Source organism: Mus pahari, chromosome 3, assembly GCF_900095145.1.
Source record: "Mus pahari chromosome 3, PAHARI_EIJ_v1.1, whole genome shotgun sequence".
NCBI classification, from domain to species: Eukaryota; Metazoa; Chordata; class Mammalia; order Rodentia; family Muridae; genus Mus; species Mus pahari.
In genome coordinates this window covers 112,022,832-112,046,619 of record NC_034592.1, presented here as the reverse complement: position 1 = coordinate 112,046,619, position 23,788 = coordinate 112,022,832, and the positions used below count along the sequence as shown (strand labels likewise).

General features: G+C 41.2%; 1 protein-coding gene across 2 annotated transcripts in view; it reads right to left on the bottom strand.

Annotated features, from left to right (window-relative positions):
- Window positions 1–3,460: 3,460 nt before the first annotated feature.
- The window catches only part of Tmem87b (transmembrane protein 87B), a 37,643-nt gene continuing 17,315 nt past the window's right edge, over window positions 3,461–23,788 (bottom strand). Inside the window, exons 10-19 of one of the 2 annotated variants that reach the window (XM_021192659.2) lie at window positions 22,020–22,113; window positions 20,047–20,118; window positions 17,941–18,049; window positions 17,801–17,859; window positions 16,025–16,128; window positions 13,123–13,196; window positions 11,145–11,215; window positions 8,696–8,748; window positions 7,383–7,413; window positions 3,461–6,421 (exon numbers count right to left, since the gene is read on the bottom strand). In XM_021192659.2, the coding sequence (XP_021048318.1) occupies window positions 6,362–6,421; window positions 7,383–7,413; window positions 8,696–8,748; window positions 11,145–11,215; window positions 13,123–13,196; window positions 16,025–16,128; window positions 17,801–17,859; window positions 17,941–18,049; window positions 20,047–20,118; window positions 22,020–22,113 (727 nt within the window). In that variant the 3' untranslated portion in view covers window positions 3,461–6,361. Of the gene's footprint in view, window positions 6,422–7,382; window positions 7,414–8,695; window positions 8,749–11,144; window positions 11,216–13,122; window positions 13,197–16,024; window positions 16,129–17,800; window positions 17,860–17,940; window positions 18,050–18,481; window positions 18,554–20,046; window positions 20,119–22,019; window positions 22,114–23,788 lie in introns of both variants that reach the window. The other variant, XM_029536384.1, reaches the window with a different exon arrangement.

Sequence of the window (23,788 nt, the reverse complement as noted above, 5' to 3'; positions counted from 1 at the left end):
AGGATGAAGGTCTTAAAGCCCACACCCACAGTGACACACCTACTCCAACAAGGCCACACCTTCTAATAGTGCACTCCCTGAGCCAAGCATATACAAACCATCACAGGTATCTTTGGCAATAGGGTCTCATCTTTAAGTTCTGTAAGAGAGCAAAGGTCAATAGCAATGGCCTCTATTGTTTGGGGAGTCTTCTAGATTTTCACTGACAAGCAATTTGAAGGGAGAATTCCTATGCTGGACAGTAAGGTTTTTTTGTTAGTCTATGGTTCTTGGGGGAAGAGAACTGACACTCTAAGTGCTATTACTTCATCCAAACTCTATCATCTACCTGTCTATCTTCTATTATCTAATATGTGCAGACACATATATTTTTAAGTCAATATAAAACAATGCTTCCCTAAGGCTTTCCAAACACCCTTAATGCTATTTATCTCTCCTCCCTGTTCTCCCTTCATATTGGCCTCTCTCACCACTTCCCCCTTCAGTTCTCCCTGTACCCCCTTTTCCCATTTCTCCCCATACACCTGTGTCCAGCTACCCTGCTCTGTAGAGCTCCTTCCTCCACGATTTTGTGGTACTGGGGATTGTATCTAGGGACTCATGCCTATTCTTAAACAGATTTTTAAAGTTCAGTGTTTAAGTCCATAGCATAGGCCATGTGTGATGGCACACACCTTTGATCCCAGCGCTCTGGAAGCAGAGGCTGGAGGATGTCTGTGAGTTCGAGGCCAGCCTGGTCTACAGAATGAGTGCCATTGTAGCCAGGGCATGTAGAGAGAACCTGTCTACAAAAGTAAATAAACATTTTTTAAATGTAGCATGCTTAATTTCTTTAAGGTCTTTTCTTTCACCTTCAAATTGGCAGAAGGACATTTAGAAAGTAAAAATGCATTTATTAGTTGGTTAAAGGCAAGGAAACAATTCTTCAGAGATGGTGTTTGGCACCATCTGCTGAGTAATGTGGGTATGTTTGCCTGTGTATAAACTGATTTTGAGGAACTACTGTCATTTTCACCGGAATTCATGTTCAGGACAGCCCGTGGTAGAACTTTGACAGTGAATCCATGATCACTTGCCTGGGGTAACTTCCTTTCAATATGAGTACATCAGCCTTTGGATGTTTCAGGTGGAACTGGTCTCAGCCAAATCTGTGGCTTCCCCTTGGTCCTGTCTCAGATGCACCCTGCACACTAACTTCAGCTCTTTTATGCAGGCTGCACACCAGGCCCTTTTTGTATTACCTTTACATCTTACTAGCAAGTAAACCAAGCTCCCCCTCTTCCCAGACTCTGAGGACAACACTTTACAGACAATGCCTACTCCAATGATACTAGCCTCTTGACTTTGCCAGGAGGGTGACTCTCAGCAAGCTCTACGACTCTCATCTTTTTTCCAGGGGGAAGTTCTAATAATGTGCTTCCTTGAAACTTGGGTGGTACAGCAGTGAACAAAGTCTGGAACCCTGACTACATTCTCGACCCTCCTAAGTTGTTACCAAAACAGCCCAGGCTTGCCCTCTGAGGTTTCCATGTCCCTCCACCACAGCTCCAGGCTGGCTATGAAGCAGTCACATTACACCTGCTTATAGATGATGCACTTTACGCCTGGTGCCCTAAGGCCACACTGGCTCTTCGTGTTTCTGGTATCAGGGTTTTCTTGGCTGTAGTTTTGTTTTTGAGATGGGGTCTCAACTATGTCATTCTGGCTAGTTACAATTCTATTTAGAACAAGTTGTCTAATAAATAAATAAATCTTTAAAATAAAATAAAAAGGGCTGGTGAGATGGCTCAGCAGTTAAGAGCACCGACTACTCTTCCAAAGGTCCCGAGTTCAAATTCAAGCAGTCACATGGTGGCTCACAACCATCTGTAATAGGATCTGATGCCCTCTTCTGGTGTGTCTGAAGACAGCTACAGTGTACTTACATATAATAAATAAATCTTTAGACTACCCTAAACAACCTAGGATTAGTTGTGCTCTACAGAACTAGAGCAGTGGTAGGCTCATGACATGTCACTTCTTGACTAACTGGCAGATTGGTGTGGCAATATGACTATAAGACGATATACTCAGAAGTCAGGTTCCCCATTTCTGGAGTCAGCCTCCACAGTTGCTGGCCCTTTGGGTGGATGCAGACAATGTGTCTTGCTTTCACAGATGGAAATAAACTGTGGGGTCCTCCAGAACCATACAGAGCAGGCAGGGCTGCTCTTCCTACCTCACCCACCCACAACTGTTGGGCTTTTTGTTTTGTTTTTTTCAAGACAGGGTTTCTCTGTGTAGCCCTGGCTGTTGTTGAACTCACTCAGTAGACCAGGCTGGACTCAAACTCACAGACATCCCCCTTCCTCTGCACCCAGAATGCTGGGATTAAAGGTATGTGCCACTATGCCTAGCTCAGATAATTTTTTTAATCTGATTTTTTTTTAAAGATCTATATACTAAATGAATGTTTTGTTTGCATATAGGTGTATTGCATGCACAGGGTGCATAGTGCTCTAAGTGCAGAGGGAAGCATTTGATCCCTTGGGATTAGAGTTAAGGACAGTTGTGAGCTGCCACATGGGTGCTGGAAAAAAAACCCAGATCCTCTGCAAGAGTAAGTGCTCTCAACTGCTGAGTCATCTGCCCAGCCCATGGATAACTTTCAGAAGGGCTGGGCCCTGGCTGTGATCACATGGTAGCTGACCCTCAATGGTAGCACGGCTGTGGCCATTCAACAACTTGCTGCTCAGTCCTGCTTTGCTTCCCATAGGTGCACAAAGTCTCACACGTGCCCCTCTTCATGCTTCATATATGTTCTTTCCTGGTGTCACAAATTCTTCACTTTAACTCAAAAGCGGCAACCATTCCACAAGAGATGGACAAGCCACAACTCACTCACTCTTTTTGTCTGGTGCAGTCATTTCGCTCGCTGTCTCTAATTTTAGTGTGTGTGTGTGTGTGTGTGTGTGTGTGTGTGTGTGTGTGTGCAGAAACCTTGTTCTGTATTTTGAAAGATCTTTAAAAACACTGAGAGACAGGGGGAGGGTATAGGGGCCATTCAGGATAGCATTTGAAATGTAAATGAAGAAAATATCTAATAAAATAATTAAAAAAAAAACCACATTGAGAGAGTTGGCATTATCAACAGTCCTAAACATAGTCGGACTTTTTCACAAAGACTGAGTCAATGGTGTCACCATGAACAATACTCTCATTTCATCACTGAGAGCTGAATGACAGACACACACACACACATGCACACACACTAATACAAATAAATACACAGTCAGGAGTACACATTTAGGCTAACCTGGTTTTTAAATATGTTCTGCTGTACCACAACTGAGGCTGTACTTTTTTCTGACTTTGAGCTACACCTCTCTTTTAAAGAATTCCATCTCGTGCCATCTCCTGAGTCCACATTTCCTATAGATTTTCATGAGGCAGCACTAACAGATAATCCCAGGAAACAATCTCCAAATGTCAGAAAGCAATTTATTAAAAAAGCAAATATTAAGGCACAAAAATACAAAATTTCAAACAAAATTTCTTTAAATTGCTGTGTTCTATAGTCAAAGAAATTTCTTCCAAATTATAATTTAACTTTTTAAAATAGAGAATCTATTTTTAACCTCTAAACTTTTTCCCCAAAGAAATGAATGTTTTCCTAATTCCAAAGAAGCTTCTGAATACAGTATTGAGTTCCTGTCCTATAGTATACACTTCCTTAAAAATCTGGTTTTGTCACTTAAATACATTTATATGTTCAGAATTTTATATATTAAACTTCTTTCTGATAGACGTAAGGCTTGGTGTTTTATATTGCTTACCGCATGCTGTCAATCATACAAAGACACAAATATCAGAACGAGAGACAAAACATAGCATGATCTCTCTCAGCTTCAGTCATATACAGCCAGGGCAATGGCTCCAAACCTTCAAGAGGGTATAAAAATCAACTCTGTATGTATACTTTACGCTTAATCTTGAAGTAGTAGTAGAAACATGATATACTGTGATACAGGTGGTACGCTCCACAGGACAGGTAAAAACAAAACCCAACAAACAAACAAACAAACAAACAGGAAATGCATGGGAGTATCCTACCCACTCCCAAGCTTACAATTTCCACCTCCTGTTTCTTTCTGAAATGTAATAAATACCCCTGAAGGCAGATTTTTAAATATGAACCTAATTCAAAGCACAGAAAAAATGTCTCAAGCAAACTTCATATGCCTCCAAATCTAACATGAACCGTATAACAAGAAGTCTTGAACACAACTGGAGCCTGATCCTTAGCTCTCAATTAAAAGACCCATCCTACAGCATCCTGAACAGAGGCTGAGCTGAGCACCCGTGAGGTCCCAACGTGGTCTGCAGACTTGAGGCAGACGGGGAAGGAGGCTGAGGAGCTGCATGGCGGTCCTGGGCACACCTCCCGTCCTTGTCATCTACAGTGGCAGCATAGGGACACATGCTGAGGCTAAGAAGGGCCCCTAGAAACACTCACCTTAGGGCACTGAACATTAGCATCTGGCAGTTATCGATAAATGCAACCGACACCACACACATGCTTGCAAAAACACTTCTAAGGAGGTTAAGATGGAAGACCACTTTCTCTGGATGGAAAGTCATTTCAGTCAGGAGCTATACCAGAGGCAGCATTATTTGTCTTCCCTGTTTTTTAGAAATACCACTGAAGTGGTGTCAGAAACATTTCCCCAGCCATCAACTGCAGACTCACCCTGCTCAGTGTAGCTCCTGCTGGCTATAAGCAGGAGTACTCAAGTGCAGGCATGTGGTTGAGGGTCAGCTGCTTCATGCTGTGAGGACAGGGTATTAAAAACGTGAAGTAGGCCATAGTGGCACATGCCTATAGTCTTAGCAAGAGGTTCACAAGTCCAACTTCAGCCTGAGTTACACGGTGACACCCTGCAATGCTCCTCCCCCTGCAAGACATCCCGTTTTCACAGAACTGGATTAGAAGGTGGACTATGACAAACCTAAAACGGACACGCAACCATAGAAATATGTTTCTACCAACCCTTTTGAAACGAGTATGTAGGAAATAAACTCAGAAAGTAGGCATTTGAAAGAAAACTGCTTGTTTTGTGGTGCCACAGTGAAAATCATCATAGGCTATGGATAGTGCTCCTCCTTGTCATTTTCATGTTTTCTCAATTATCCCAAGTTATTCTAACTCACAGGGCACAAGTCCTCCAGAGAGAAGGCATACAAGACCCTGCCTGTCATTACCACATTACATGTCCAACAGCCTGGTATCTTTGGTCACGAACGTGGCAAAATGTTCACATTTTCATCACTCTACATTCAAGTGCCTTTCAAGTCTAGAACATTCTATATTCAAAAAATATTAGAATAGAAACTTTCAATCATACATTATAAACATAATTTAACAACAAGGTGTAAAATATGGTTGAGAGCTGGTTAATTACATGTTGATGCATGGTATGGTTAGATGTTTGTATATTTCACAAGTCTCCACAAGGCTCACAAGAAACAGTGCACCCGGGCTGAGATAAAGTGCTGTAGGGGAGTCACATGGCCAGGTTCACAGCAGAAGTAGCAGCAGCACGTGTACCTGTGGCCTGCAAGTCTTTGGACATACCCTCAAGACATCTCTCTTTGCCCACACGTGTTCCCAAGCTCAGACTCCGTGATGTGCAGTGCATGGTGGTATTTACAAACAAGAGCTTTGTGTACACCAATGAAAGGGACAAGATTAAATATATGAACATGCTCGAGTTCCAATATTGTCACTTCAGTATAAAAAAACCCAATAAAGTTATCACTACAGAAGATGAACACCACTGTGTTAGCATTCAGGAGAATCATGTCATCTTGAAGGTGGGCGAGGGAAGGAGTCCACAGAGAGTCTTCTCTTTTCTTTGTCTTTTTGGTGTTTGTTTTTTGAGGCAGGGTCTCACTATGTAGCTCTCTCATTGTCCCAGAACTATGTAGACCAGGCGTGGCTTTGAATTTACAGAGATCTGACTGCCAGTGGTGTGCTGCCAGCCCAGCTACAGATTTGTTTGTCCAGAGAAAACTGAGACACAACCTGGCATGCCTGTGGCTGCTGCCTAAGAGGCATCTGAACACATGTTGTTAACTTCTTAAATTGTTTCCAAATCAGGCAACTTAATGGCAAAGAAACTGACTGTATAAGTTAATTTTAAAGATGGCTTTCTGAGGGCAGCAGACCCTCCCACTCCTGAATTCTTCATCTGCATACACAGATCTCCAAGACAACAATGGGAAACTCGTATCATAGTGAAGCTGTCAGTTTTAATGAGAGCCAGGCTTTTCCCATCACCTGACCATGCTCCTGCACACACTGGACCCACTGGGGCCCTGATCACATTATCTTTTCTGAAGAGAACATTTTTTCAGCTATTTCAGATCTAGTCATAATTTCCTGGAAAAAAAATAAAAGACAGGTGTCAAATGCTGGTGCTAGAACTAGAACCTACAAAAATGTTCTAATCTAACAAGTCACTATTTAATACTTTTAATAGACCTAAATTTAGAGAAGTATTAGATAAAAACCATGTTGCCACTCCCCACCCCCTGTGCCCCACTAATATAGTAGGACAATTATTAGCAGAGACTGGAAAGGTCCGCTTCCTTCTACCTAGCATATGAGTTTAGGTTCTCTGTGAGAGGTAGAACTGTAGCTAGCAGGGACCTCACGTGACAAACTTGTCTCATGTTACTGAATCCGTAGTTATTATATCAAATCAATGCAAGTGCACCACTAACTAGCCTTCCACACATTCCTGTAGGTTACAGATCCTCCACCCTGCTGCCCACCCTGCTACAAGGGAACACAGCACTACTTCAGAACCATTTCCCTCTCAGCTACTGTCACTCTCTACAGCCAACACGATATGCACCACCTGCTAACAGCTGCTCTTGTTCTGTATGAGCTAACACTTTGTCATTTATATTTTAGTCCATATACTGCAGGTGTGCCCTACCTGGGCTACTCTGCAATGTCCAGATGACCCATAATTAACTTTTCCTCCCAAAACCTTTATTTAAATTTCATGCTTAGTGAGTAAAGCTGGAAAGAAACTATTCCAATAAATTATCTACACATTTTCAAACGCTAAACAACGGACACATAAGGCCTTAAAAAAGACTTTTAAACAAAAATCTCATGAAATGCCTCATCCCTTCATTACACCAAGCAGCTCTAACCCTGCTTCTTTGCCTGCAGCGAGGCTTAGCCCACAGCCCTTCTGGCCTCAGCCAGCTCTATCTCCTGCCCTTGCTCAGCTGGTCATTTCTTCAAAAAGTTAATTTTTAGAATTAGCTTCTGAAATACACTGTGAAAATGGAAACAGCTCTAGGAAAATAAGCAACAGAATGTTTACCTCATCTGAGTCCACTAACACTGGGAGAGCTCTGAAACAAAAGAGACAAGGTCAGTGTCACTCATACAGGGCTGAGAGTCGATGAAAACCTACTGGGACAATAGTCAAGAAGGAACCACCCAGGCTCACTAGTGAGAGTTCTCTGGAAGCATCAGATGAGCAGAGCATCTGGGAGGGTCCAAGGTTTGGGATACCAGCAGTGTTCTACCTTTCGATTACATAAAGTGACTTATTTAAAAACCTCACTGGCATCTGCCTAGGTTGCGTGTTTTCCAGAATGTGTATTCCTTTAAAAATGTTCAGTCTAAAGTTAACAGAAATATTTTAAAAATCTGAACTTTAAATAGAATCAAGCTAGTACAAGTGCAGTTCTACTGCACAGGGGGCAGCCGCCCGAAAACTCACAAGTATTCCACACACTCACACCCCACCCTGTTTATTTCTTAACCCTTTGCTACTGGTGTCTGAGTGACGATCTGCTATTTAACTAGAAAACTCACATTTTGTGCTCTTACGAAAATGATGAGAGGTGAGTACGTTATTCAAAGGTAGTATTTCTTTTTTATGGAGAATATCTGTTTAGAGATGTGTTTGTTTATTGTATGTGTGAGTAGGTGTTTGTGCCTGACCATAGGTGTGGAAGTCAGAGGGCTATGAAGGAGTTGGTTCTTGCCTTTCACCCCCGTGAGTCCCTGCAATTGAACTCAGGTTGGCAGGCTTGACAGCAGGGCCTTTACCTGCTATGGTAAACATAAACACACCTACATTTCCCAACATTTAGGGATAAATTATAAAGAACCTTGAAGCTAGGGGAAAGATAAAGCAAATACATAAACAAATAAAACTGCCACATAAAACACAGCCCACATAACACAGAGGGATGGAAATTACAACTGCAGACTCCTTCTGAAGCCTTCAAAGCCCAGGCTGGTAAGACAGCTCAGTGGTTAAGTATGCCACCAACATGGTGACTTGAAATGGCTGTACAATGGAAAGGCAGAAAAAGGGGTCAGGGCTATGTTCTGTCCTCTAAGAAGTAGTGATGGAGTCCTACATCCAACCATATACACATATACATGCATATATATATACACACATAAATACTTGTTCATATACACTCACACATGTGCACACACACACATTCAGACATGTACATGTGTGTGAGCGTACAAACATACACACACATACACACACACACACACACACACACACACACACACACACACACACTCACGCACCCGCCCTGAGATAACACTGAGTGAAATCCCCTTAAGCCAAAGCCTGAGGTCTAGATTTGAACAGAGGATATTTACACATCTGTGAACGAAGAGGGAATATTTTCTTCTACCCACTTCAAATCTTCATCCTGTAGAAATAAATATTCATATTTAGTTTTTGCTACATCTTAGCTGAGAACATAGTTTCTGGCATCATGTCTGTAAAGTTTAAGTACTTATATCAGATGCATGGAGTCTGTTGTATGTGCTCTAGAACCCGGTGTAGGCACCATATACCAAGTGTAATGTTTCATAAATAGACAGAAAATTGCTGATTTTTTCTGTTTCTTGGTTTTAACTAAGAACATAATTGTTCTTTTTCTTTTTGCTCCAAGAAGTCAAAATAAAAATGAAGAATTGATTTTTAAGACCGAAAATAGCAAAGGTTTATTTGATTTTCTTGCTTCTACCCCTCATTATGCCTAATTTGTAAAAATGTTGAGTTTATACTTTTTTCAACAGAAAACTATACTGGGCAATGCTCTAACCCTCACAAAGCACTGAGCAGAGCACCTAGGCTGATGTTCATATTCCCATAGGAGGCAAGAGAGGCAATCAGGTCAGGCAGTTGTGGCGCAAGCCTTTCATCACAGCACTCAAGAGGCAGAGGCAGGTGGATTTCTGTGAGTTTGAGGCTAGAAACCCTGGTCTTAAAAAACAAAACAAACAAACAAACAAACAAACCCCCTCCCCCCCAAAAAAAAGCGAATCAGCTGGGGTAGTCAGATGTATTTCTTTTCTAATAAAAATTGACTTCTAGTTATTATAATTAGAAGAGAAAAATAAGAGTATAAAATAAATGCAATTTTTCTTTCCTGTGTACCTGGCTACCTGGTTTGGTCTAATTGCAACACTAAGCACTTTGCTGACTGAGACAAGGCAATGGAGCCCACTTCTGTGAGTGGTTTCCAGGTAGAAATTAGTAATGAAAAATAAGACCTCTAATTTCTGATCAAAAGCCAACCATTAGTTTAGAAACTCTCCGATGTGTTTGTGACTAGTGAACTTTAAATAAACTGATATATATATCACCAAAAGGAAACTACCTAACAAGTCCAACAATAAGTATCTCTCAGTGAAAACTCTTGGGGCCAGAAGTGTTTTAGGTTTCACATCTAGTGTTTCTGAGTGCTTGTACATGCATGATGAGACAGCACAGGGACGGGAGCTAAGCTGAAACATAAATTCATTTATAACCCAGACACTTTACATGAGAGGCTGAGGACAGTTGGACACAGTCTTTGTAAGGGTCTGGTAGATGAAACCAAGTGTCACAATAGTTTTCCCCCTTGTAGTGTCAAGCTGGTGCTCACAAATTGGGGGACTCTGAATTTTCAGATTAGGGTACTCTCTACCTGCAGTACTAATACCAGGTGAAAAAAAAATAGAGCTTTTAAATTACAGTGAAACCACTCAAAGAATACATTTCACAGACAGCCAAAAATAAAAATAAGAGCAGTGTTGTCATTCAGCACCTGCCCTGGGGACTCCCGCACAACATGCCCTTTTTATATAGTGTCATTCCAAGGCAGCAGAGCTTAAGAGTGTGTAAGGCTTCACCATGCTTAACTACCATCGCCATCACTTCTAGGCACAGCCTACACCTATAAGGTGTTCTAAGGCTCATCTCTGAGCCAGTGCAGACCTTAATCCCAGCACTGAGGAGGTAAAGCAGACAGATTGAAGCAAGTCTGATCTGTATAGTGAGCTCTGGGTTCACCCAAATGGTGGCTCACAACCAGGCATAACTGGTTCCAGAGGCTCCAGACTCTGACCAGAGGGCACCAGGCACGCACGTGGCACACACACATACATATAGATAAAAATAAATAAAATAATTTATAAACCCCTCCCTGCCCTATACTCTACAGTTTACTCATGCTCTCACGGCTTTAAGAAGTCTGTTGCTGGGGCTGGTGAGATGGCTCAGCGGTTAAGGGCACTGACTGCTCTTTCGAAGGTCCTGAATTCAAATCCCAGCAACCACATGGTGGCTCACAACCACCCATAATGTGATCTGATGCCCTCTTGTGGTGTGTCTGAAGTCAGCTACAGTGAACTTATGTATAATAATAAATAAGTCTTTAAAAAAAAAAAAAAGAAGCCTGTTGCTTTGGAAAGTGAATGGGGCATACGAAGTCCTTTTCCCAACAAGTAACCATCTGTACTGTACCTAAGGCGGCTTCAAAACAGATGGCTTAGCTATGCTTAAAAGCCACCACTGCCTTTTATCAAGACAAAGCCTCAGCCTGGGAGAGCCCTGGCTAGCCATGCACTTAGACACAGCAGCGCTGGGGAAGCTGGGGCTGCTGGCCAAGCCCAGCCCACAGATGAGGACAGATAACAGCAGCACTGCACCTCAGGTGGAAACAGCTGATTTAAAACACACCTTAGTGAAACCTCCCTTGACAATCAGTGACTCTGGTGGCATGGAAACAGACTCTAAAGTGTTAAGACAACGACTCCACTAAATACAGATACTCACGAAATTATCAGAAGTAGGTTTAGCTGTTCCGTTTGAAACCGTTTTTGAGGCTCTTAGTTTTATTCCCTCAGCTACAATGAAAAACATCAGAGACATAGAAAAGATTAGAAAATTATAACTTCACACTTAATACTCCAATAAGAAAAATGATTATTTTTTAAAAGCAAGTTAGGAGTAGACACTTCAGCCAGAGGAGGAGCTTCATATGCCATTTCAGGAATTAAAAAGAAGCAAAGGAAAAGCTAATAAGCTTCTGAACTGATATTCAACAATTAACAATTTACAGGTACAGTAGTATTTTGACCCATATAATACACAGTGTGTTAGTGCCCAGTAGGGTGATTATGTCACTTCAAAATTATAACTTCTTTGTACTGGAGTTGAAGCTATTTTGAACAGACAATGAGATACTAACTATAGTCACCCTATTGTATAACCCACTAGGCCTTGTCCTCTTGTCTAGCTAGAATTCTGTCCCTTTTAAGCAACTATTGTCTATTACTGTTCCTGCTTTTCTCCTTGCCTCAACCCCTTTTATCTCTGCACCTGAGATCAACAGTTTTGGCTTCTCTATCTATAATAACATGTGGTATCTGCCTTTCTGCCCCTGACCTGAGCAGTGTCCTCCAGGTTTTCAACTTGCTGCTCTAAAATGTACCCGTGGAGGAGCTCAAGCATACACATGTCCCCCAATTTGATTTACTTCAAAGTTTAAAGACTTAAAAATGTGTAAGATTACTGTATTTTGAAAATAAGACATCTCTGGGGGCTTGTGATATATCTCAGAGGTAGAACATTTGCCTCTTCACATATTTGTGTGAAGCCCTAGGTTTTATCACTAGCATTCCAATACACACACACACACACACACACACACACACATATCTTGGAAATTTTTACTTGCTTGACATATAAGCAGCAAAGTATGGTTATTATATATAACATGAAATTATTTTCTTCATATATGAAGAGAGCTTTTTTATTTTTTAGGTATTTAAAAATATTCATATGTGTCTATGTGGTATGTATAAGCAGGTCAAACTCCTCTAAAAGAGACTTTGCACTGTCCATGATTTGAAGTATGTGACATATCCTCTTTAACTGGCTCTCAGTCATGCTGGCTGTACCATGTACAGTGGTGTGTGGTTGGAGCAGCTCCCTGCTATCTTGTATGTCCCGGATTACTGACAATAGTGAGCATTTTCAATGTGCACCCTGTCTGTTTAAGTCCACTGATTACCATGTGCGTAACCTTTTGATGGATGTTTTTCTTTATCATTCTTTGCCTTATTTCTTTTTTTCAGGGGTGTCTCTCATTTAGCCTAGAGCTCACTGTTTCAGGAAGACTGGCTGGCTAGCAAGCCCGACAGACCTGGCTGGCTAGCAAGCCCGACAGACCTGCCTGTTTACACTGCCCTTCTCCCTCCCCACTCTAGCAATGGTGTAACACCTGACTCTTATATAGGTGCTGGGATCCAAACTCAAGTTATGTGTACAGCAAACACTCCTGAGCCACCTCACCAGTGTGTGTGTGTGTGTGTGTGTGTGTGTGTGTGTGTGTGTGTGTGTGTGCGCGTGTGTGTGGTGTGTTAGAGACCAGAGGACAACAACCTCTGGGGCTGTTCCTAGGTGCCACCTACCTACAGCAGCCTGGAATCAGCCACGAAGGCCAGCCTGGCTGGCAGGTGAGCTCCAGTGATCTATCTTCCCCAGCGTGAGGGCTACATATACATGCTACCATGCCCAGCTTTTTTTGTTTGTTTGTTTGTTTTAAATACCAATGTTAAAATTGTTCTGGGACTGAATTCATGTCCTCATGCTTGCAAGGCAAATAAATACTTTAGAGGCTGAGACATCTCTAGTTCTCATAGGAAAAAATTTGAAATGTATGTGACTTTGCATCTCAAGTAAAAAATGTACAATAGTCATTAAAAAAAAAAAACCCAAAGCCAAAACCAAAAAAACACATATCACGCACTTAAATTTTCAGATGTTACCATGAATTCCTCGACTTCATCATCAGAGTCATCTATCAAGGGCATGAAGGCATACCTAAATAAAAACAAAGGAGCCTTTAAACCTGATCACTGTCAGTCGCTGCATATAAAAAACGGTATTGTCCAAGTCTCTTATGCACTAAGATAACGAACGCCCTGCCCACCACATTTTAGCATTTTCCCTCATGAGATGAGGGTGCTAATTTGATTAGTGATATTAATGGTGATAAGATCAAATACCTTCTCAAAAATACTGTTGATGACAAAATTTATTTCTACATATTATCCAGTATAGCAAGGAAGAAATTTAAAGGTTTATTTATGTGTATGAGTGTTACCTGCATATATTTAAGTACACTACATTCCTGGTGTCTGCAGAGGGAGAAAAAGGCATCAGATACCCTAGAACTGGAGTTACAGGTGGTTGTGAGCTACTGCGTGGGTAGTGGGAGCTAAACCCGCATCCTCTGCAAGAGATTAAACAGCCAGTGCCCTGAACCACTGAGCTATCTCTCCAGCCCTCAAAGAGAAGAGGTTTATAGGCGAACAAAAAGCATTATGTTTAGAGGGCTGGTGTTTTATTTCATCATCACCAAATGAGTCTATATTTAAATAAACACATCATAGAATCCTCTAGACATTTTTGTATTTTAATTATTGAATACAACATATATTAAATAAAGCACATGTGAGGCACTGTTGAGGAGACAATCTTTCCTAAGGTCTTTAGGGTCATATCTTTCAAAGTAAAGGTCCTTTTTAAAAGCACACTAGAAAAGTACCTCCAAAAGAATTCAGAAATCACCGTTGATAACAGCAAAAATCTAATAACAAAATGTCTGATATTTTTGGAATATACATATATATATGTATATATGTGTATGTATATATGTGTGTGTGTATAGATATACACACACATATATAGATAGATATCCACTCACATTACAAAATACTGAACAGCCTTTGGTTACTGTGATGCATCTATTCACAGATAGAAGTATATTTTCAGAAGAAAGGTACCGAACAGTACATGTATATATGACTATTTTATCTTTAGTATTTATTTTTTTAAAAAGTTCTTTTAAAGACAAGGTCACTTGCCATGTATTCCAGGCTGGCCTTTAACTTACACAGACCCACCTGCTTCTGCCTCGTCTGATTAAAGGTATGTCCCAACATGCCCAGTCATTTAAAACATTTTTATTATATTTCTTTGTGTGTACACAAGTACTTGAATGTGCTCACACAACTGGAGGTCAGAGGACAACTTTCAGGAGTTGTTTCTCTACTTCCAGCATGTAGGTTCCGGCAATGAATTCAGGTCTACAAGTTTGAGGACAAGACCTTTACCAGCTGAACTACCTCACTGGCCTAACAGACTACTCATTGAAAGCAGAAGGAAACAGACTTCCTAGTATGCCCATTTCATTTCCCCTAAAGGGATTCATAAGAAACTCAGTAGTTAACTCCTTGGAAAAGGTGCAAGAGAAGGTGGGCTAGCCACTACAGTCTACAGTACAGCTTTCTGAACCGACATTCAGCCGTGTGACATAAGGTACTGCTCTCCTGCCCAGATTTCCTGAAATAAAAAATAGACTGAGTCGGGCAGTGGTGGCACACGCCTTTAATCCCAGCACTTGGGAGGCAGAGGCAGGCAGATTTCTGATTTCACAGCCAGCCTGGTCTACAGAGTGAGTTCCAGAACAGCCAGGGCTATACAGAGAAACCCTGTCTCGAAAAACCAAAAAAAAAAAAAAAAAAGACTGAATATCTAGAATCCCAATGACCTGTCTGAGCATCAGGTCAGGTGCTCTAGAACTTTCTGACTCTGAGCATTCTGGATTTCAGATTAAGATGCTTAGCTAGTAAAGTCTATGCAAATATTCTAAACTCTGAAGAAAAATTACTAAACCCAAAGCACTTCTAAGTATGTGGTAAAAGCACTGCCCCTGCTGTACTAAGAAATAGCATACCATCCTAGCTGCTATAACTGCCCCTGCTGTGTGAATAGCACACCGTCCTGGCTGCTATGCACCATGATTTTTCCACACGTTCCCCCCAAGTGCACACTCTTTCCTGCCTAGTCTGTCTGGTGCTAACTCTATCTTACAGCTCTACTGTAAATTCCAGCTCTTCACAGAGTCCTCATCTACCTCCAGGACTGCTTAATGCTTCTATCTCACAGTCTTCTATCCATTATGCCAGTTGTCTCACTTGACTACACAACTGCTTAAAAACAAAGTACTTCCTAACAGTCTCTCTCTCTGTGTTTTCTGTCAGGGTCCCTACAACTATCATGGCCAGCAGTTCCCTGCTGTGAGGTGTGAGGTGTGAGGTGAAGAATGACTTGGGTCAGGACTACTTTAGCAGGTGCTGGGTCAACACTTTCAGAGTTTATTTTTCTTACATATTTAAGCACAGTAAAACTTTGGGGAAAAAAAGTCTCCATATGACAATTATCATAACAAAGCTTTAGGGATGGCTACATCAAAACTCCCTTGCAAAGTAGTAAAGCATCTGTAACTTTTATAATGAACAGCGCTCAGGGTAACAGGCAAAAGACAGATTCAATTGATGGAAGATGCAAAGTACATGGGACCTCCTTCATAAGGCCCTAAACAATGCTCAGGATTTGGGGGGATTCAAGTGAAGACTGGCTCCACTAGAATAACAAAAACATCACTAGGTTGTTAGCATCTACTGCAGCTTCCTGGGTAAATGGGTGTCAATCATTTTCTTCCTTTGAAGATTAAAAAAAAATGTCTCGTGTTTACCAATTCTGGATTTTCTAATGCTTTTTGTGAGCTGTGCCTCCTACTGTTTTCAACAACACAGAAGACAACCAACAAGTGCTTCCACGGCATATTTCCCTATGTTGGTTACCTCTGATTATTTGCTGATGGTCTCCATAAGAACATTATCACAATAAGGATGAGTGAAAAGAGGAAGCTCCAAAATGCATCGTCAACCCACAGCTCCATCCAGTCCTAGAGTAAGGGTAATCCAAACACAAGACATCAACTTTCTGATAAAGGTGCAAATGTCCCATTCAAACCATAAACAGGCAGGGCTGAGACCTCTCCAGCTGGCAAACCTTCCTTGTAATAAACATGCAATAATTTTCTTCTAAGGAAACCTATGTTGTAAGCATTGTTTCTAAAAAGCATGCATATTTCCCTTCACAAAATTTTAGGACCAACAGAAAGATTTAGGGAAAAAAATCAAAACTGGGACTTAGAACTTTAAGCGGAAAATATTAAAGAGGGGGAAAGAACAGAAGTTCAGTTTCTTTCCGTCAATTGTCTCTTATACTGCAGCAGCTTTGGGCTTCCAGGCACTTAGTGAGCACACCTATGATCTCAAGAACCAGGCTAAATGAACTGTGTTCTTCCAGCACCGGACATCTCCCCAAAGCCAGTGCTGAGTGCAACATCAAAGCAACACACCAGACTTTGGTATTTACTCCCACCTAGGGACAAAGCCAGGCTGGGGGCATAGCTCAGTGAGGCAAAGTACGTGCTTAGCATATGCAAAGAGCTGGGTACTATCTCTAGCACCAAAAGGTAAAAAAGAAAGAAAAAAAAAAAGGCACAAAATTCTTTTTCAAAATATATAAAAAGAAGTTCAGAAAAAAGGATAAAAATTTTGAGAGAAACTTGCTCAAATAGTTATTTACTTTTGGTGTTGTGAGACAGGGTCAAACATAGCCAAAGTCTGCCCTGACCGCCTCCTGCCTCCTCTACCTCTGAGGGCTGCAATTAAAGGTTTATACTACTGACAGTTTATGTGACAATGGGGTAAACCTACCGTTTGTGCATTTGAGGCAAGCATTCTACGGAGATTTACCTCCAGCTTCAGAGTTATTTAAAATAGAAAACAAGTTTTGAAAATTCTACAGAAAATAGATTTTAAAAATGCCCAATAAAATTATTTTACAAACTAAACTCATTGAAATTCCACAAAACAGTATAATTAAAAACAACTGCTTAGGGCTGGTGAGATGGCTCAGTGGGTAAGAACACCCGACTGCTCTTCCAAAGGTCCTGAGTTCAAATCCCAGCAACCACATGGTGGCTCATAACCATCTGTAACAAGACCTGACACCCTCTTCTGGAGTGTCTGAAGACAGCTATGTGTGTAATTACATATAATAATAAATAAATAAAGCTTTAAAAAAAAAACAACTGCTTAAATAATTAATTTAAATGCTTTAATTCTTTAATTAACCACTTTAATTATCTAATCAATCTTTTTTTTAAGATTTATTTATTATAAGTAAGTACACTGTAGCTGTCTTCACACACACCAAAGGAGGGCATCTGATCTCATTACAGGTGGTTATGAGCCACCATGTGGTTACTGGAATTTGAACCCAGGACCTCCAGAAGAGGAGTCAGTGCTCTTAACCGCTGAGCCATCTCTCCAGCCCCTAATCAATCATTTTTTTTGTTTGTTTGTTTTTTTGTTTTTTGTTTTTTTGAGACAGGGTTTCTCGGTATAGCTCTGGCTATCCTGGAACTCACTCTAGACCAGGCTGGCCTCGAACTCAGAAATCCGCCTGCCTCTGCCTCCCAAGTGCTGAGATTAAAGGCGTGTGCCACCACACCTGGCCTAATCAATAATTTAATTAAATCTTAAGACATTTAAGAGTTTACTTACTGATTGGCATTTTGCGATCCTGAAGGTCTTTGTTGTCCATATCATAAACACTATAGAAGCTGAAAGACAGAGCAAGTCACCCATGAAAGAACATACAATACTGAAATGGGTTATTTCTGAAAGAGGCATAGATGGCTTACCCAGCACTGCAAAGATGAGTGTATTTGTAAAATGCCTATACAATGAAAATTTCACTGTGTTCTTTCTTAGCCTTAGAGTCTTCATAGTCTGTGCCAAACTTATAAAAATGTGAAAAACCAGTTAAGGAAAAACATGGGAAATGGCAAAGTATAGTTAAAAGAAAATGTAGGATGTTGGGATTAAGGTGTGCATCACCAGGCCTAGCAAGACTAGCTTCTAAAGTAACACAATCCAGCTAATTAGGACCTACTGTGAGATCCTACAAAAATGCAAACACATTGTACCCCTTACACATATCAAACAAAACAAACAAATCTGTTCTCGTTAAATCATCCAAAAGTATTCTTTAAAAGCTAAAGGATTAAAAACTCAGAAGCAAATTTGAAACTGCCTAAACCTTCACTTACCAGGACACTGTTTAGGTCAAGTGTAACTCGCCTACCGCCACCCCCTGCAGAAGGGAAAGCAGTGACAAAGCGCACAGGCTCCACAAGGTGGAGAGAGCCAGCCCAGCAAGCTGCTGCAGCAGGAAAAGGATATCCACCAGCACAAGCCCGAGTCAAGGAGAGAGAGAGGCAGGCTGGCCAGAAGAACAAGATCAGAGTCATTCGCCTGCAGCAAAACAGCAAAAACAATAACCAAGCAGGAAAGGGGTGGGGGGGCATGAGGAGACATCAGAAAGGCTACCAACTCTGAACCTGTAAGTTACATTCTTACAGGATTAACTACTTTTGTGTTAGGTTCACTGAAATCAAAGTCAACAATGCCATTATCCAAACCCATCAATTTTATATCTATCCTTGCTTGTATTTATCTGCTTGTCATCTGTAACCATTCAGGAAACCCATTTCTCACTTTATAGTACTAAAAATGACCAAACAGCAGCTGAGAGCGAACTTTACAAACTCAAGTTCAAGGGAAAGGAGTACTATAGTAACTTACTTCTGGTCACGCGCAATACCATCCAGAATCGTTTTAATTTCTGGGTTTCTTTATGACCACCGAGTAAATTAAACCTTTCATCTTGCTTTCCTCACATTGCTACCCCAATGTACTAGAAAGTAACAAAGTCCATGCTGTACAAAGGAGGCATTTCTTCTAGTTACTACTGGAGTGTTTCCCAATAACTCACTCTGTGGATAGTTAAGAAGAAATCTTTGAAACGTTATCTTTAAGTTATATTTTGTTTGTTCATTTGTTTTGAGACAGAGTCTCTTTATATAGTCCTGGGCTGTCTCTGAATTCTCTTTATAGTTCATGTTGGCCTCCAACTCAGACATCCGCCTGCCTCTGCCTCCCAAGTACTAGGATTAAAGGCGTGTGCCAGCATAGCTGGCTATAAAATCCTTTAGGATGAAGTCTAAAGCTCAACTGCTTAATGCAAGATCTATTCCCTGACTTCTCAAAAGTTCCAAGCACAAACCACTCTGGGAAAGAGGCAGCTTGGGCTCCTTTCTAAATAAATGCACCATGGCAGAGGCCAGGCCGTCAGGACAGAAGGGCACTGCTAAGGGAGGGACTGCCTCCATCTCTACTGCAGCTCTGCTGTTCCAGCTCCAGAGGTGTCTATTTCCTGTCCATTCCCCACAGGAAGGCAAGTATCTCTAAGAAGCCACTGCAGAAGCTACACAGGACTCATCCACGTCATTATATCTTTCCCCATGGCCTCATCTGCCATGATTCCTCACCACGTTTACACACAATAAACCTAAACTAGGACATGTGAAGTCTTTACTTTTTCTGCCAGAGTTTTCCTCCCGCCTCTAGTCTCACACCAGCACTCTAAAATGGCGATTTCTTCTGTTATGCTGCTTCAGTGAAGTTACACACTTGTCTCTATCAGGTGTGAACTCTGTAATCATAGAGACAATACTCTTTTTGTGCCTCACTGTGTGAGGTGCACACTGAAGTGTACATAATTAATTAACAAGAAAATAAAGACATTTCTGTCTGGGGAGTTAGTTCTTTCTTGCCTTTAACTAAACTCCTACATTGAGAAAAACCATAATGTACAATTATATTTTATTCCACCATTATTACGAATTAAAAGTAATCTGATTTTAATGATACCGCCAGCTATTTTGGAAGGACATGGTAAAGGATATGAACCACACAAAAATGGAGTCAATAACTGCTAAAACAATGTCAGTCAAAACAACAGCTAAATGTTTAGAACCCTGAAAGATAAAAGTATGGAGAGCCTAAGTTTACACAAGTTTCACCACAGTATAAAAGTATCATCTGATGAAGAAAATCAGCTTTGCGTTTCACCACCCCCAACTTCGTACTGTTATATACCTTGGTGGAATGTGTTCAGCACATAGAAATCATCTGTTTTGGGAACAATAAATGTAATTTCTTACCAATTTTATGTTAGAAATATAGCAGTGAAACATTAACCGGCTCTAAGCTCCCAGCAGGTGATCACAAGGCTCTACACTTCAAGAGCTCTTAATTTTGATGTTCCCTGACTAGCTCAATGACTGAGCACTTCCAAACTTCCCCAAGGCTAGCACACACTCCCCTCTGGCATTCTTGGTTTAAATTCCAGAGCTCTTGGGTGGGACGCTCACAGGGATCTTAGAGTGGATTAATGATTCACTGTTACAGAAAAATAAATGGATTGGCAAATAAATACAATGCTCTTCATGCCCCAGTCTCACCCAGACCTATTATTTCAGTCTCCTTCTTTACACCAAACCTAGAACTGGGACTTTCAGAAAAACTAGCTCCTGACCCCCCCCCCTTTAATGGTAAAGGGAAATACTCATGCAAAAAAGGCAGAGTGGAGGTGGGAGACGGTGGAAAGGGAGAAACAAACTATAATTTAGGCACTTGTTCCAAAACAGCCAGTATCTAACTGCTGAATATGTAAATTTTAATATGTGTAATACTGTGTTTATATGTGAGGTAGTATTTTTCCTAGTCTTTTTAGAAAAGGTTAATTTCCTATGAATTATACACATACACACACATATACACATATATATATTTGAGTATATAGGAAAGATTCATAATTATGCAAGGCAATAAATATGCACAGAGAATTAAAGAACAGATTGGAAACACACAATGCAGATGCATCAAGTCAACTGGAATAAGGCTTTTTTTTTTTTTTTTTTTTTGGTTTTTCAAGACAGGGTTTCTCTGTGTAGCCCTGGCTGTCCTGGAACTCACTTTGTAGACCAGGCTGGCCTTGAACTCAGAAATCCGCCTGCCTCTGCCTCCCGAGTGCTGGGATTAAAGGCGTGCACCACCACGCCTGGCTGGAATAAGGCTTTTTAAATACTGTTGAAAAATGTCCTCTTCTAAGAGCCAAACAAAATTATGTGAGGTAAACTTACATGACAACACACAGATTAACTGCTCTGTGCACAATGATCTGACCTTCCCACTGAATTCAAGTACGTTTTGGATAAAATGCAAGATTCTTTGGATCAGACAAATATAGTAGCTCCTTAAGCACTCGGCCCTCGATGGAATTCCTAAGAAGAACCCACACTCCTTTCATGGAGTTTTTGCCTTGTTTTGCTTTTTTTTTTCCCTTAGGGGTTTTCAGAGATTAAAATACCAACACTTCCTCAGATGACCAAGTGTTGCTGCCCACGTGATCAGTCTTCCCTGAACGTGACCGTCTCCTGGTTCTTCCAGCACTGACTCCCCAGACAGCAAGCCCAGTCAGAGTAAAGTTAGAGGCGATGAGAGGAGGCCGACCGCTCATCCCAGTTAAGAGTATATACCCTTCCTGCCTATGTAATCCATTTCTATCCTGCTCATCTGATCCACTTCTAAGCCCAGGATTAAGGAAGATATGTCTGTATAAACTATGTAAGGGCAGAGACCTATGTCCCTGATGAGCAGACACTTGTGCATAGAGCTGCCTCCAAGGGCAACATCAATGGTACTTTCACCATTAGCCATTTTAGGAAGCACTCTTCTGGGCTCACCCTTCACCAAGTATGAAAAAAAGCAGCCTATTCCATCTAAAAAAAGCTCAGATTGGACTTTTCCATATGCTTTTATCTTAAGAAAAATGAAGAGACAAAGTATGATAATATTGCATAGCAACAAGTTTTACCCCGACGACTCTCATGACGCCTTCAATGGCTGCAAAGATCAAGTAAAGCAGTCCCAGTCCAATCACCCGGTGCATCACTGTTCCTAACCGAGGCCTGGAGTAAGCAAGAAGGGGAGGCAGGGGAGAGAGAGCATTCATAAGTAAAGAGCACCTGAACACAGAATCCGAGGTATCAATACACAGTGGGCACTAGCTAGTCACATGGCAGTGCGTGAGGTCTATTTCACAGGACACAATCAGAAGCCAGGAATACCCACCCGGTCTGCCCTCTAGGACCTGAACCTGTACAGGTGCCAGTGAAGAAACTGTGTGTGGCTGGCCACAAAGGTGCCAGAGGATTTGAAATTAGTATGGAAGAATGGGGTGGTGAACCTAGGAAAAGATCTGCTAGCTTCTAGGGGCTGACAGAGGTTATAACTTCTATTAACTATAAACCACACGAAGCCCACTGATCTTGTGACTGGACACAGAGCAGAATGAACACCAGTACCCTCTCTATTTTCCTGCCTCTCAGAGCAGGGGTGATAACATAATTTGGTTTTTAATCTTTAAACTTAAAAATAATAGTTTTGAGTCTTATAAATGATAAGCAGGGGAAAATTATTTTCTTTTACATATAACAATCTGAATATAGATGAGACCTACAAATCAGAATTGATTGCACATACATTTTAAAATACTTTAAAAACCCACTTTTCAGGGTAATTAGAAGGAAAAAAATGGCTTTGAAAACCCGTCTAAGAAAGTCATGTTAAAACAAAATCTAAGGCAAGGAGCTAAGTGTTGGGTATGGAAAAGGGGATCAGGGTGGTGGCGCCCTTCAGGTTCAGGCAAGGAAGGGCTTGGAATGCAGCCCAGGCTAGCCTTGAACTAGAGATCCTTTGGACTCCATGTCCTAAGTGCTAGTGTGTAGACAGACCTAGCTATGACCTAACAATTCTACTCTACAACATTTTTTCAAGAAAAACAGAACATGTCTACCTAAAAGCTTGTTTGACAGCAGTTATGGCAGCTTTACCATTATTGTCAAAAACTAGGGGGAAAAACCATGTATAGCTAGTAATAACCCAACACATTGAGAGAGAAGAGCATTCTCATTACCTTCAGAATGCTCTGTGTAACAGAACCCTCCAGGAAACCCAAGCTGCTGAGGAGCACAGATCCTGCCTACCTTCCTGTCTTTAGAATGGAAAGAACTGGGCAGAGCAAACTGTGAATAAAGAGCTCCTACTAGAAAGCCAACAAAATCACAGGCTGGCTCTCAGCACCATTCAAAGGTAAGCAACTTGGCTAATCTCTACTCTGGAGCATTGTTCGTATGCACCTGCCACATTCAATTAGAAATGAAGTTGAATAAAAAACATTTACAAAAGTGACCAGAACTCCAAGACATGTATGGGTTAAATTAGCCAATAATATGTGAGAAATTGGAGCTTAAATAGAAATAAACCTTTTAGTCCTCATGGGGGCCAGAATCTTCCTTACACCACAGGGAGTGGCAGATCACAATTATGACAGTTATAAAGGAAGATCTGTAATTCAAAGACATAGCCTGGCTTAGATGGCAATTTCCAAACAGTCTCTACTGCCCTTGTGAATGAAATACCAGATACAACAAAGTCATCTGGACTCCAAGCCGGGTGTGGTGGCGCACGCCTTTAATCCCAGCACTCAGGAGTCAGAGGCAGGCGGATTTCTGAGTTCGAGGCCAGCCTGGTCTACAAAGTGAGTTCCAGGACAGCCAGGGCTATACAGAGAAACCCTGTCTC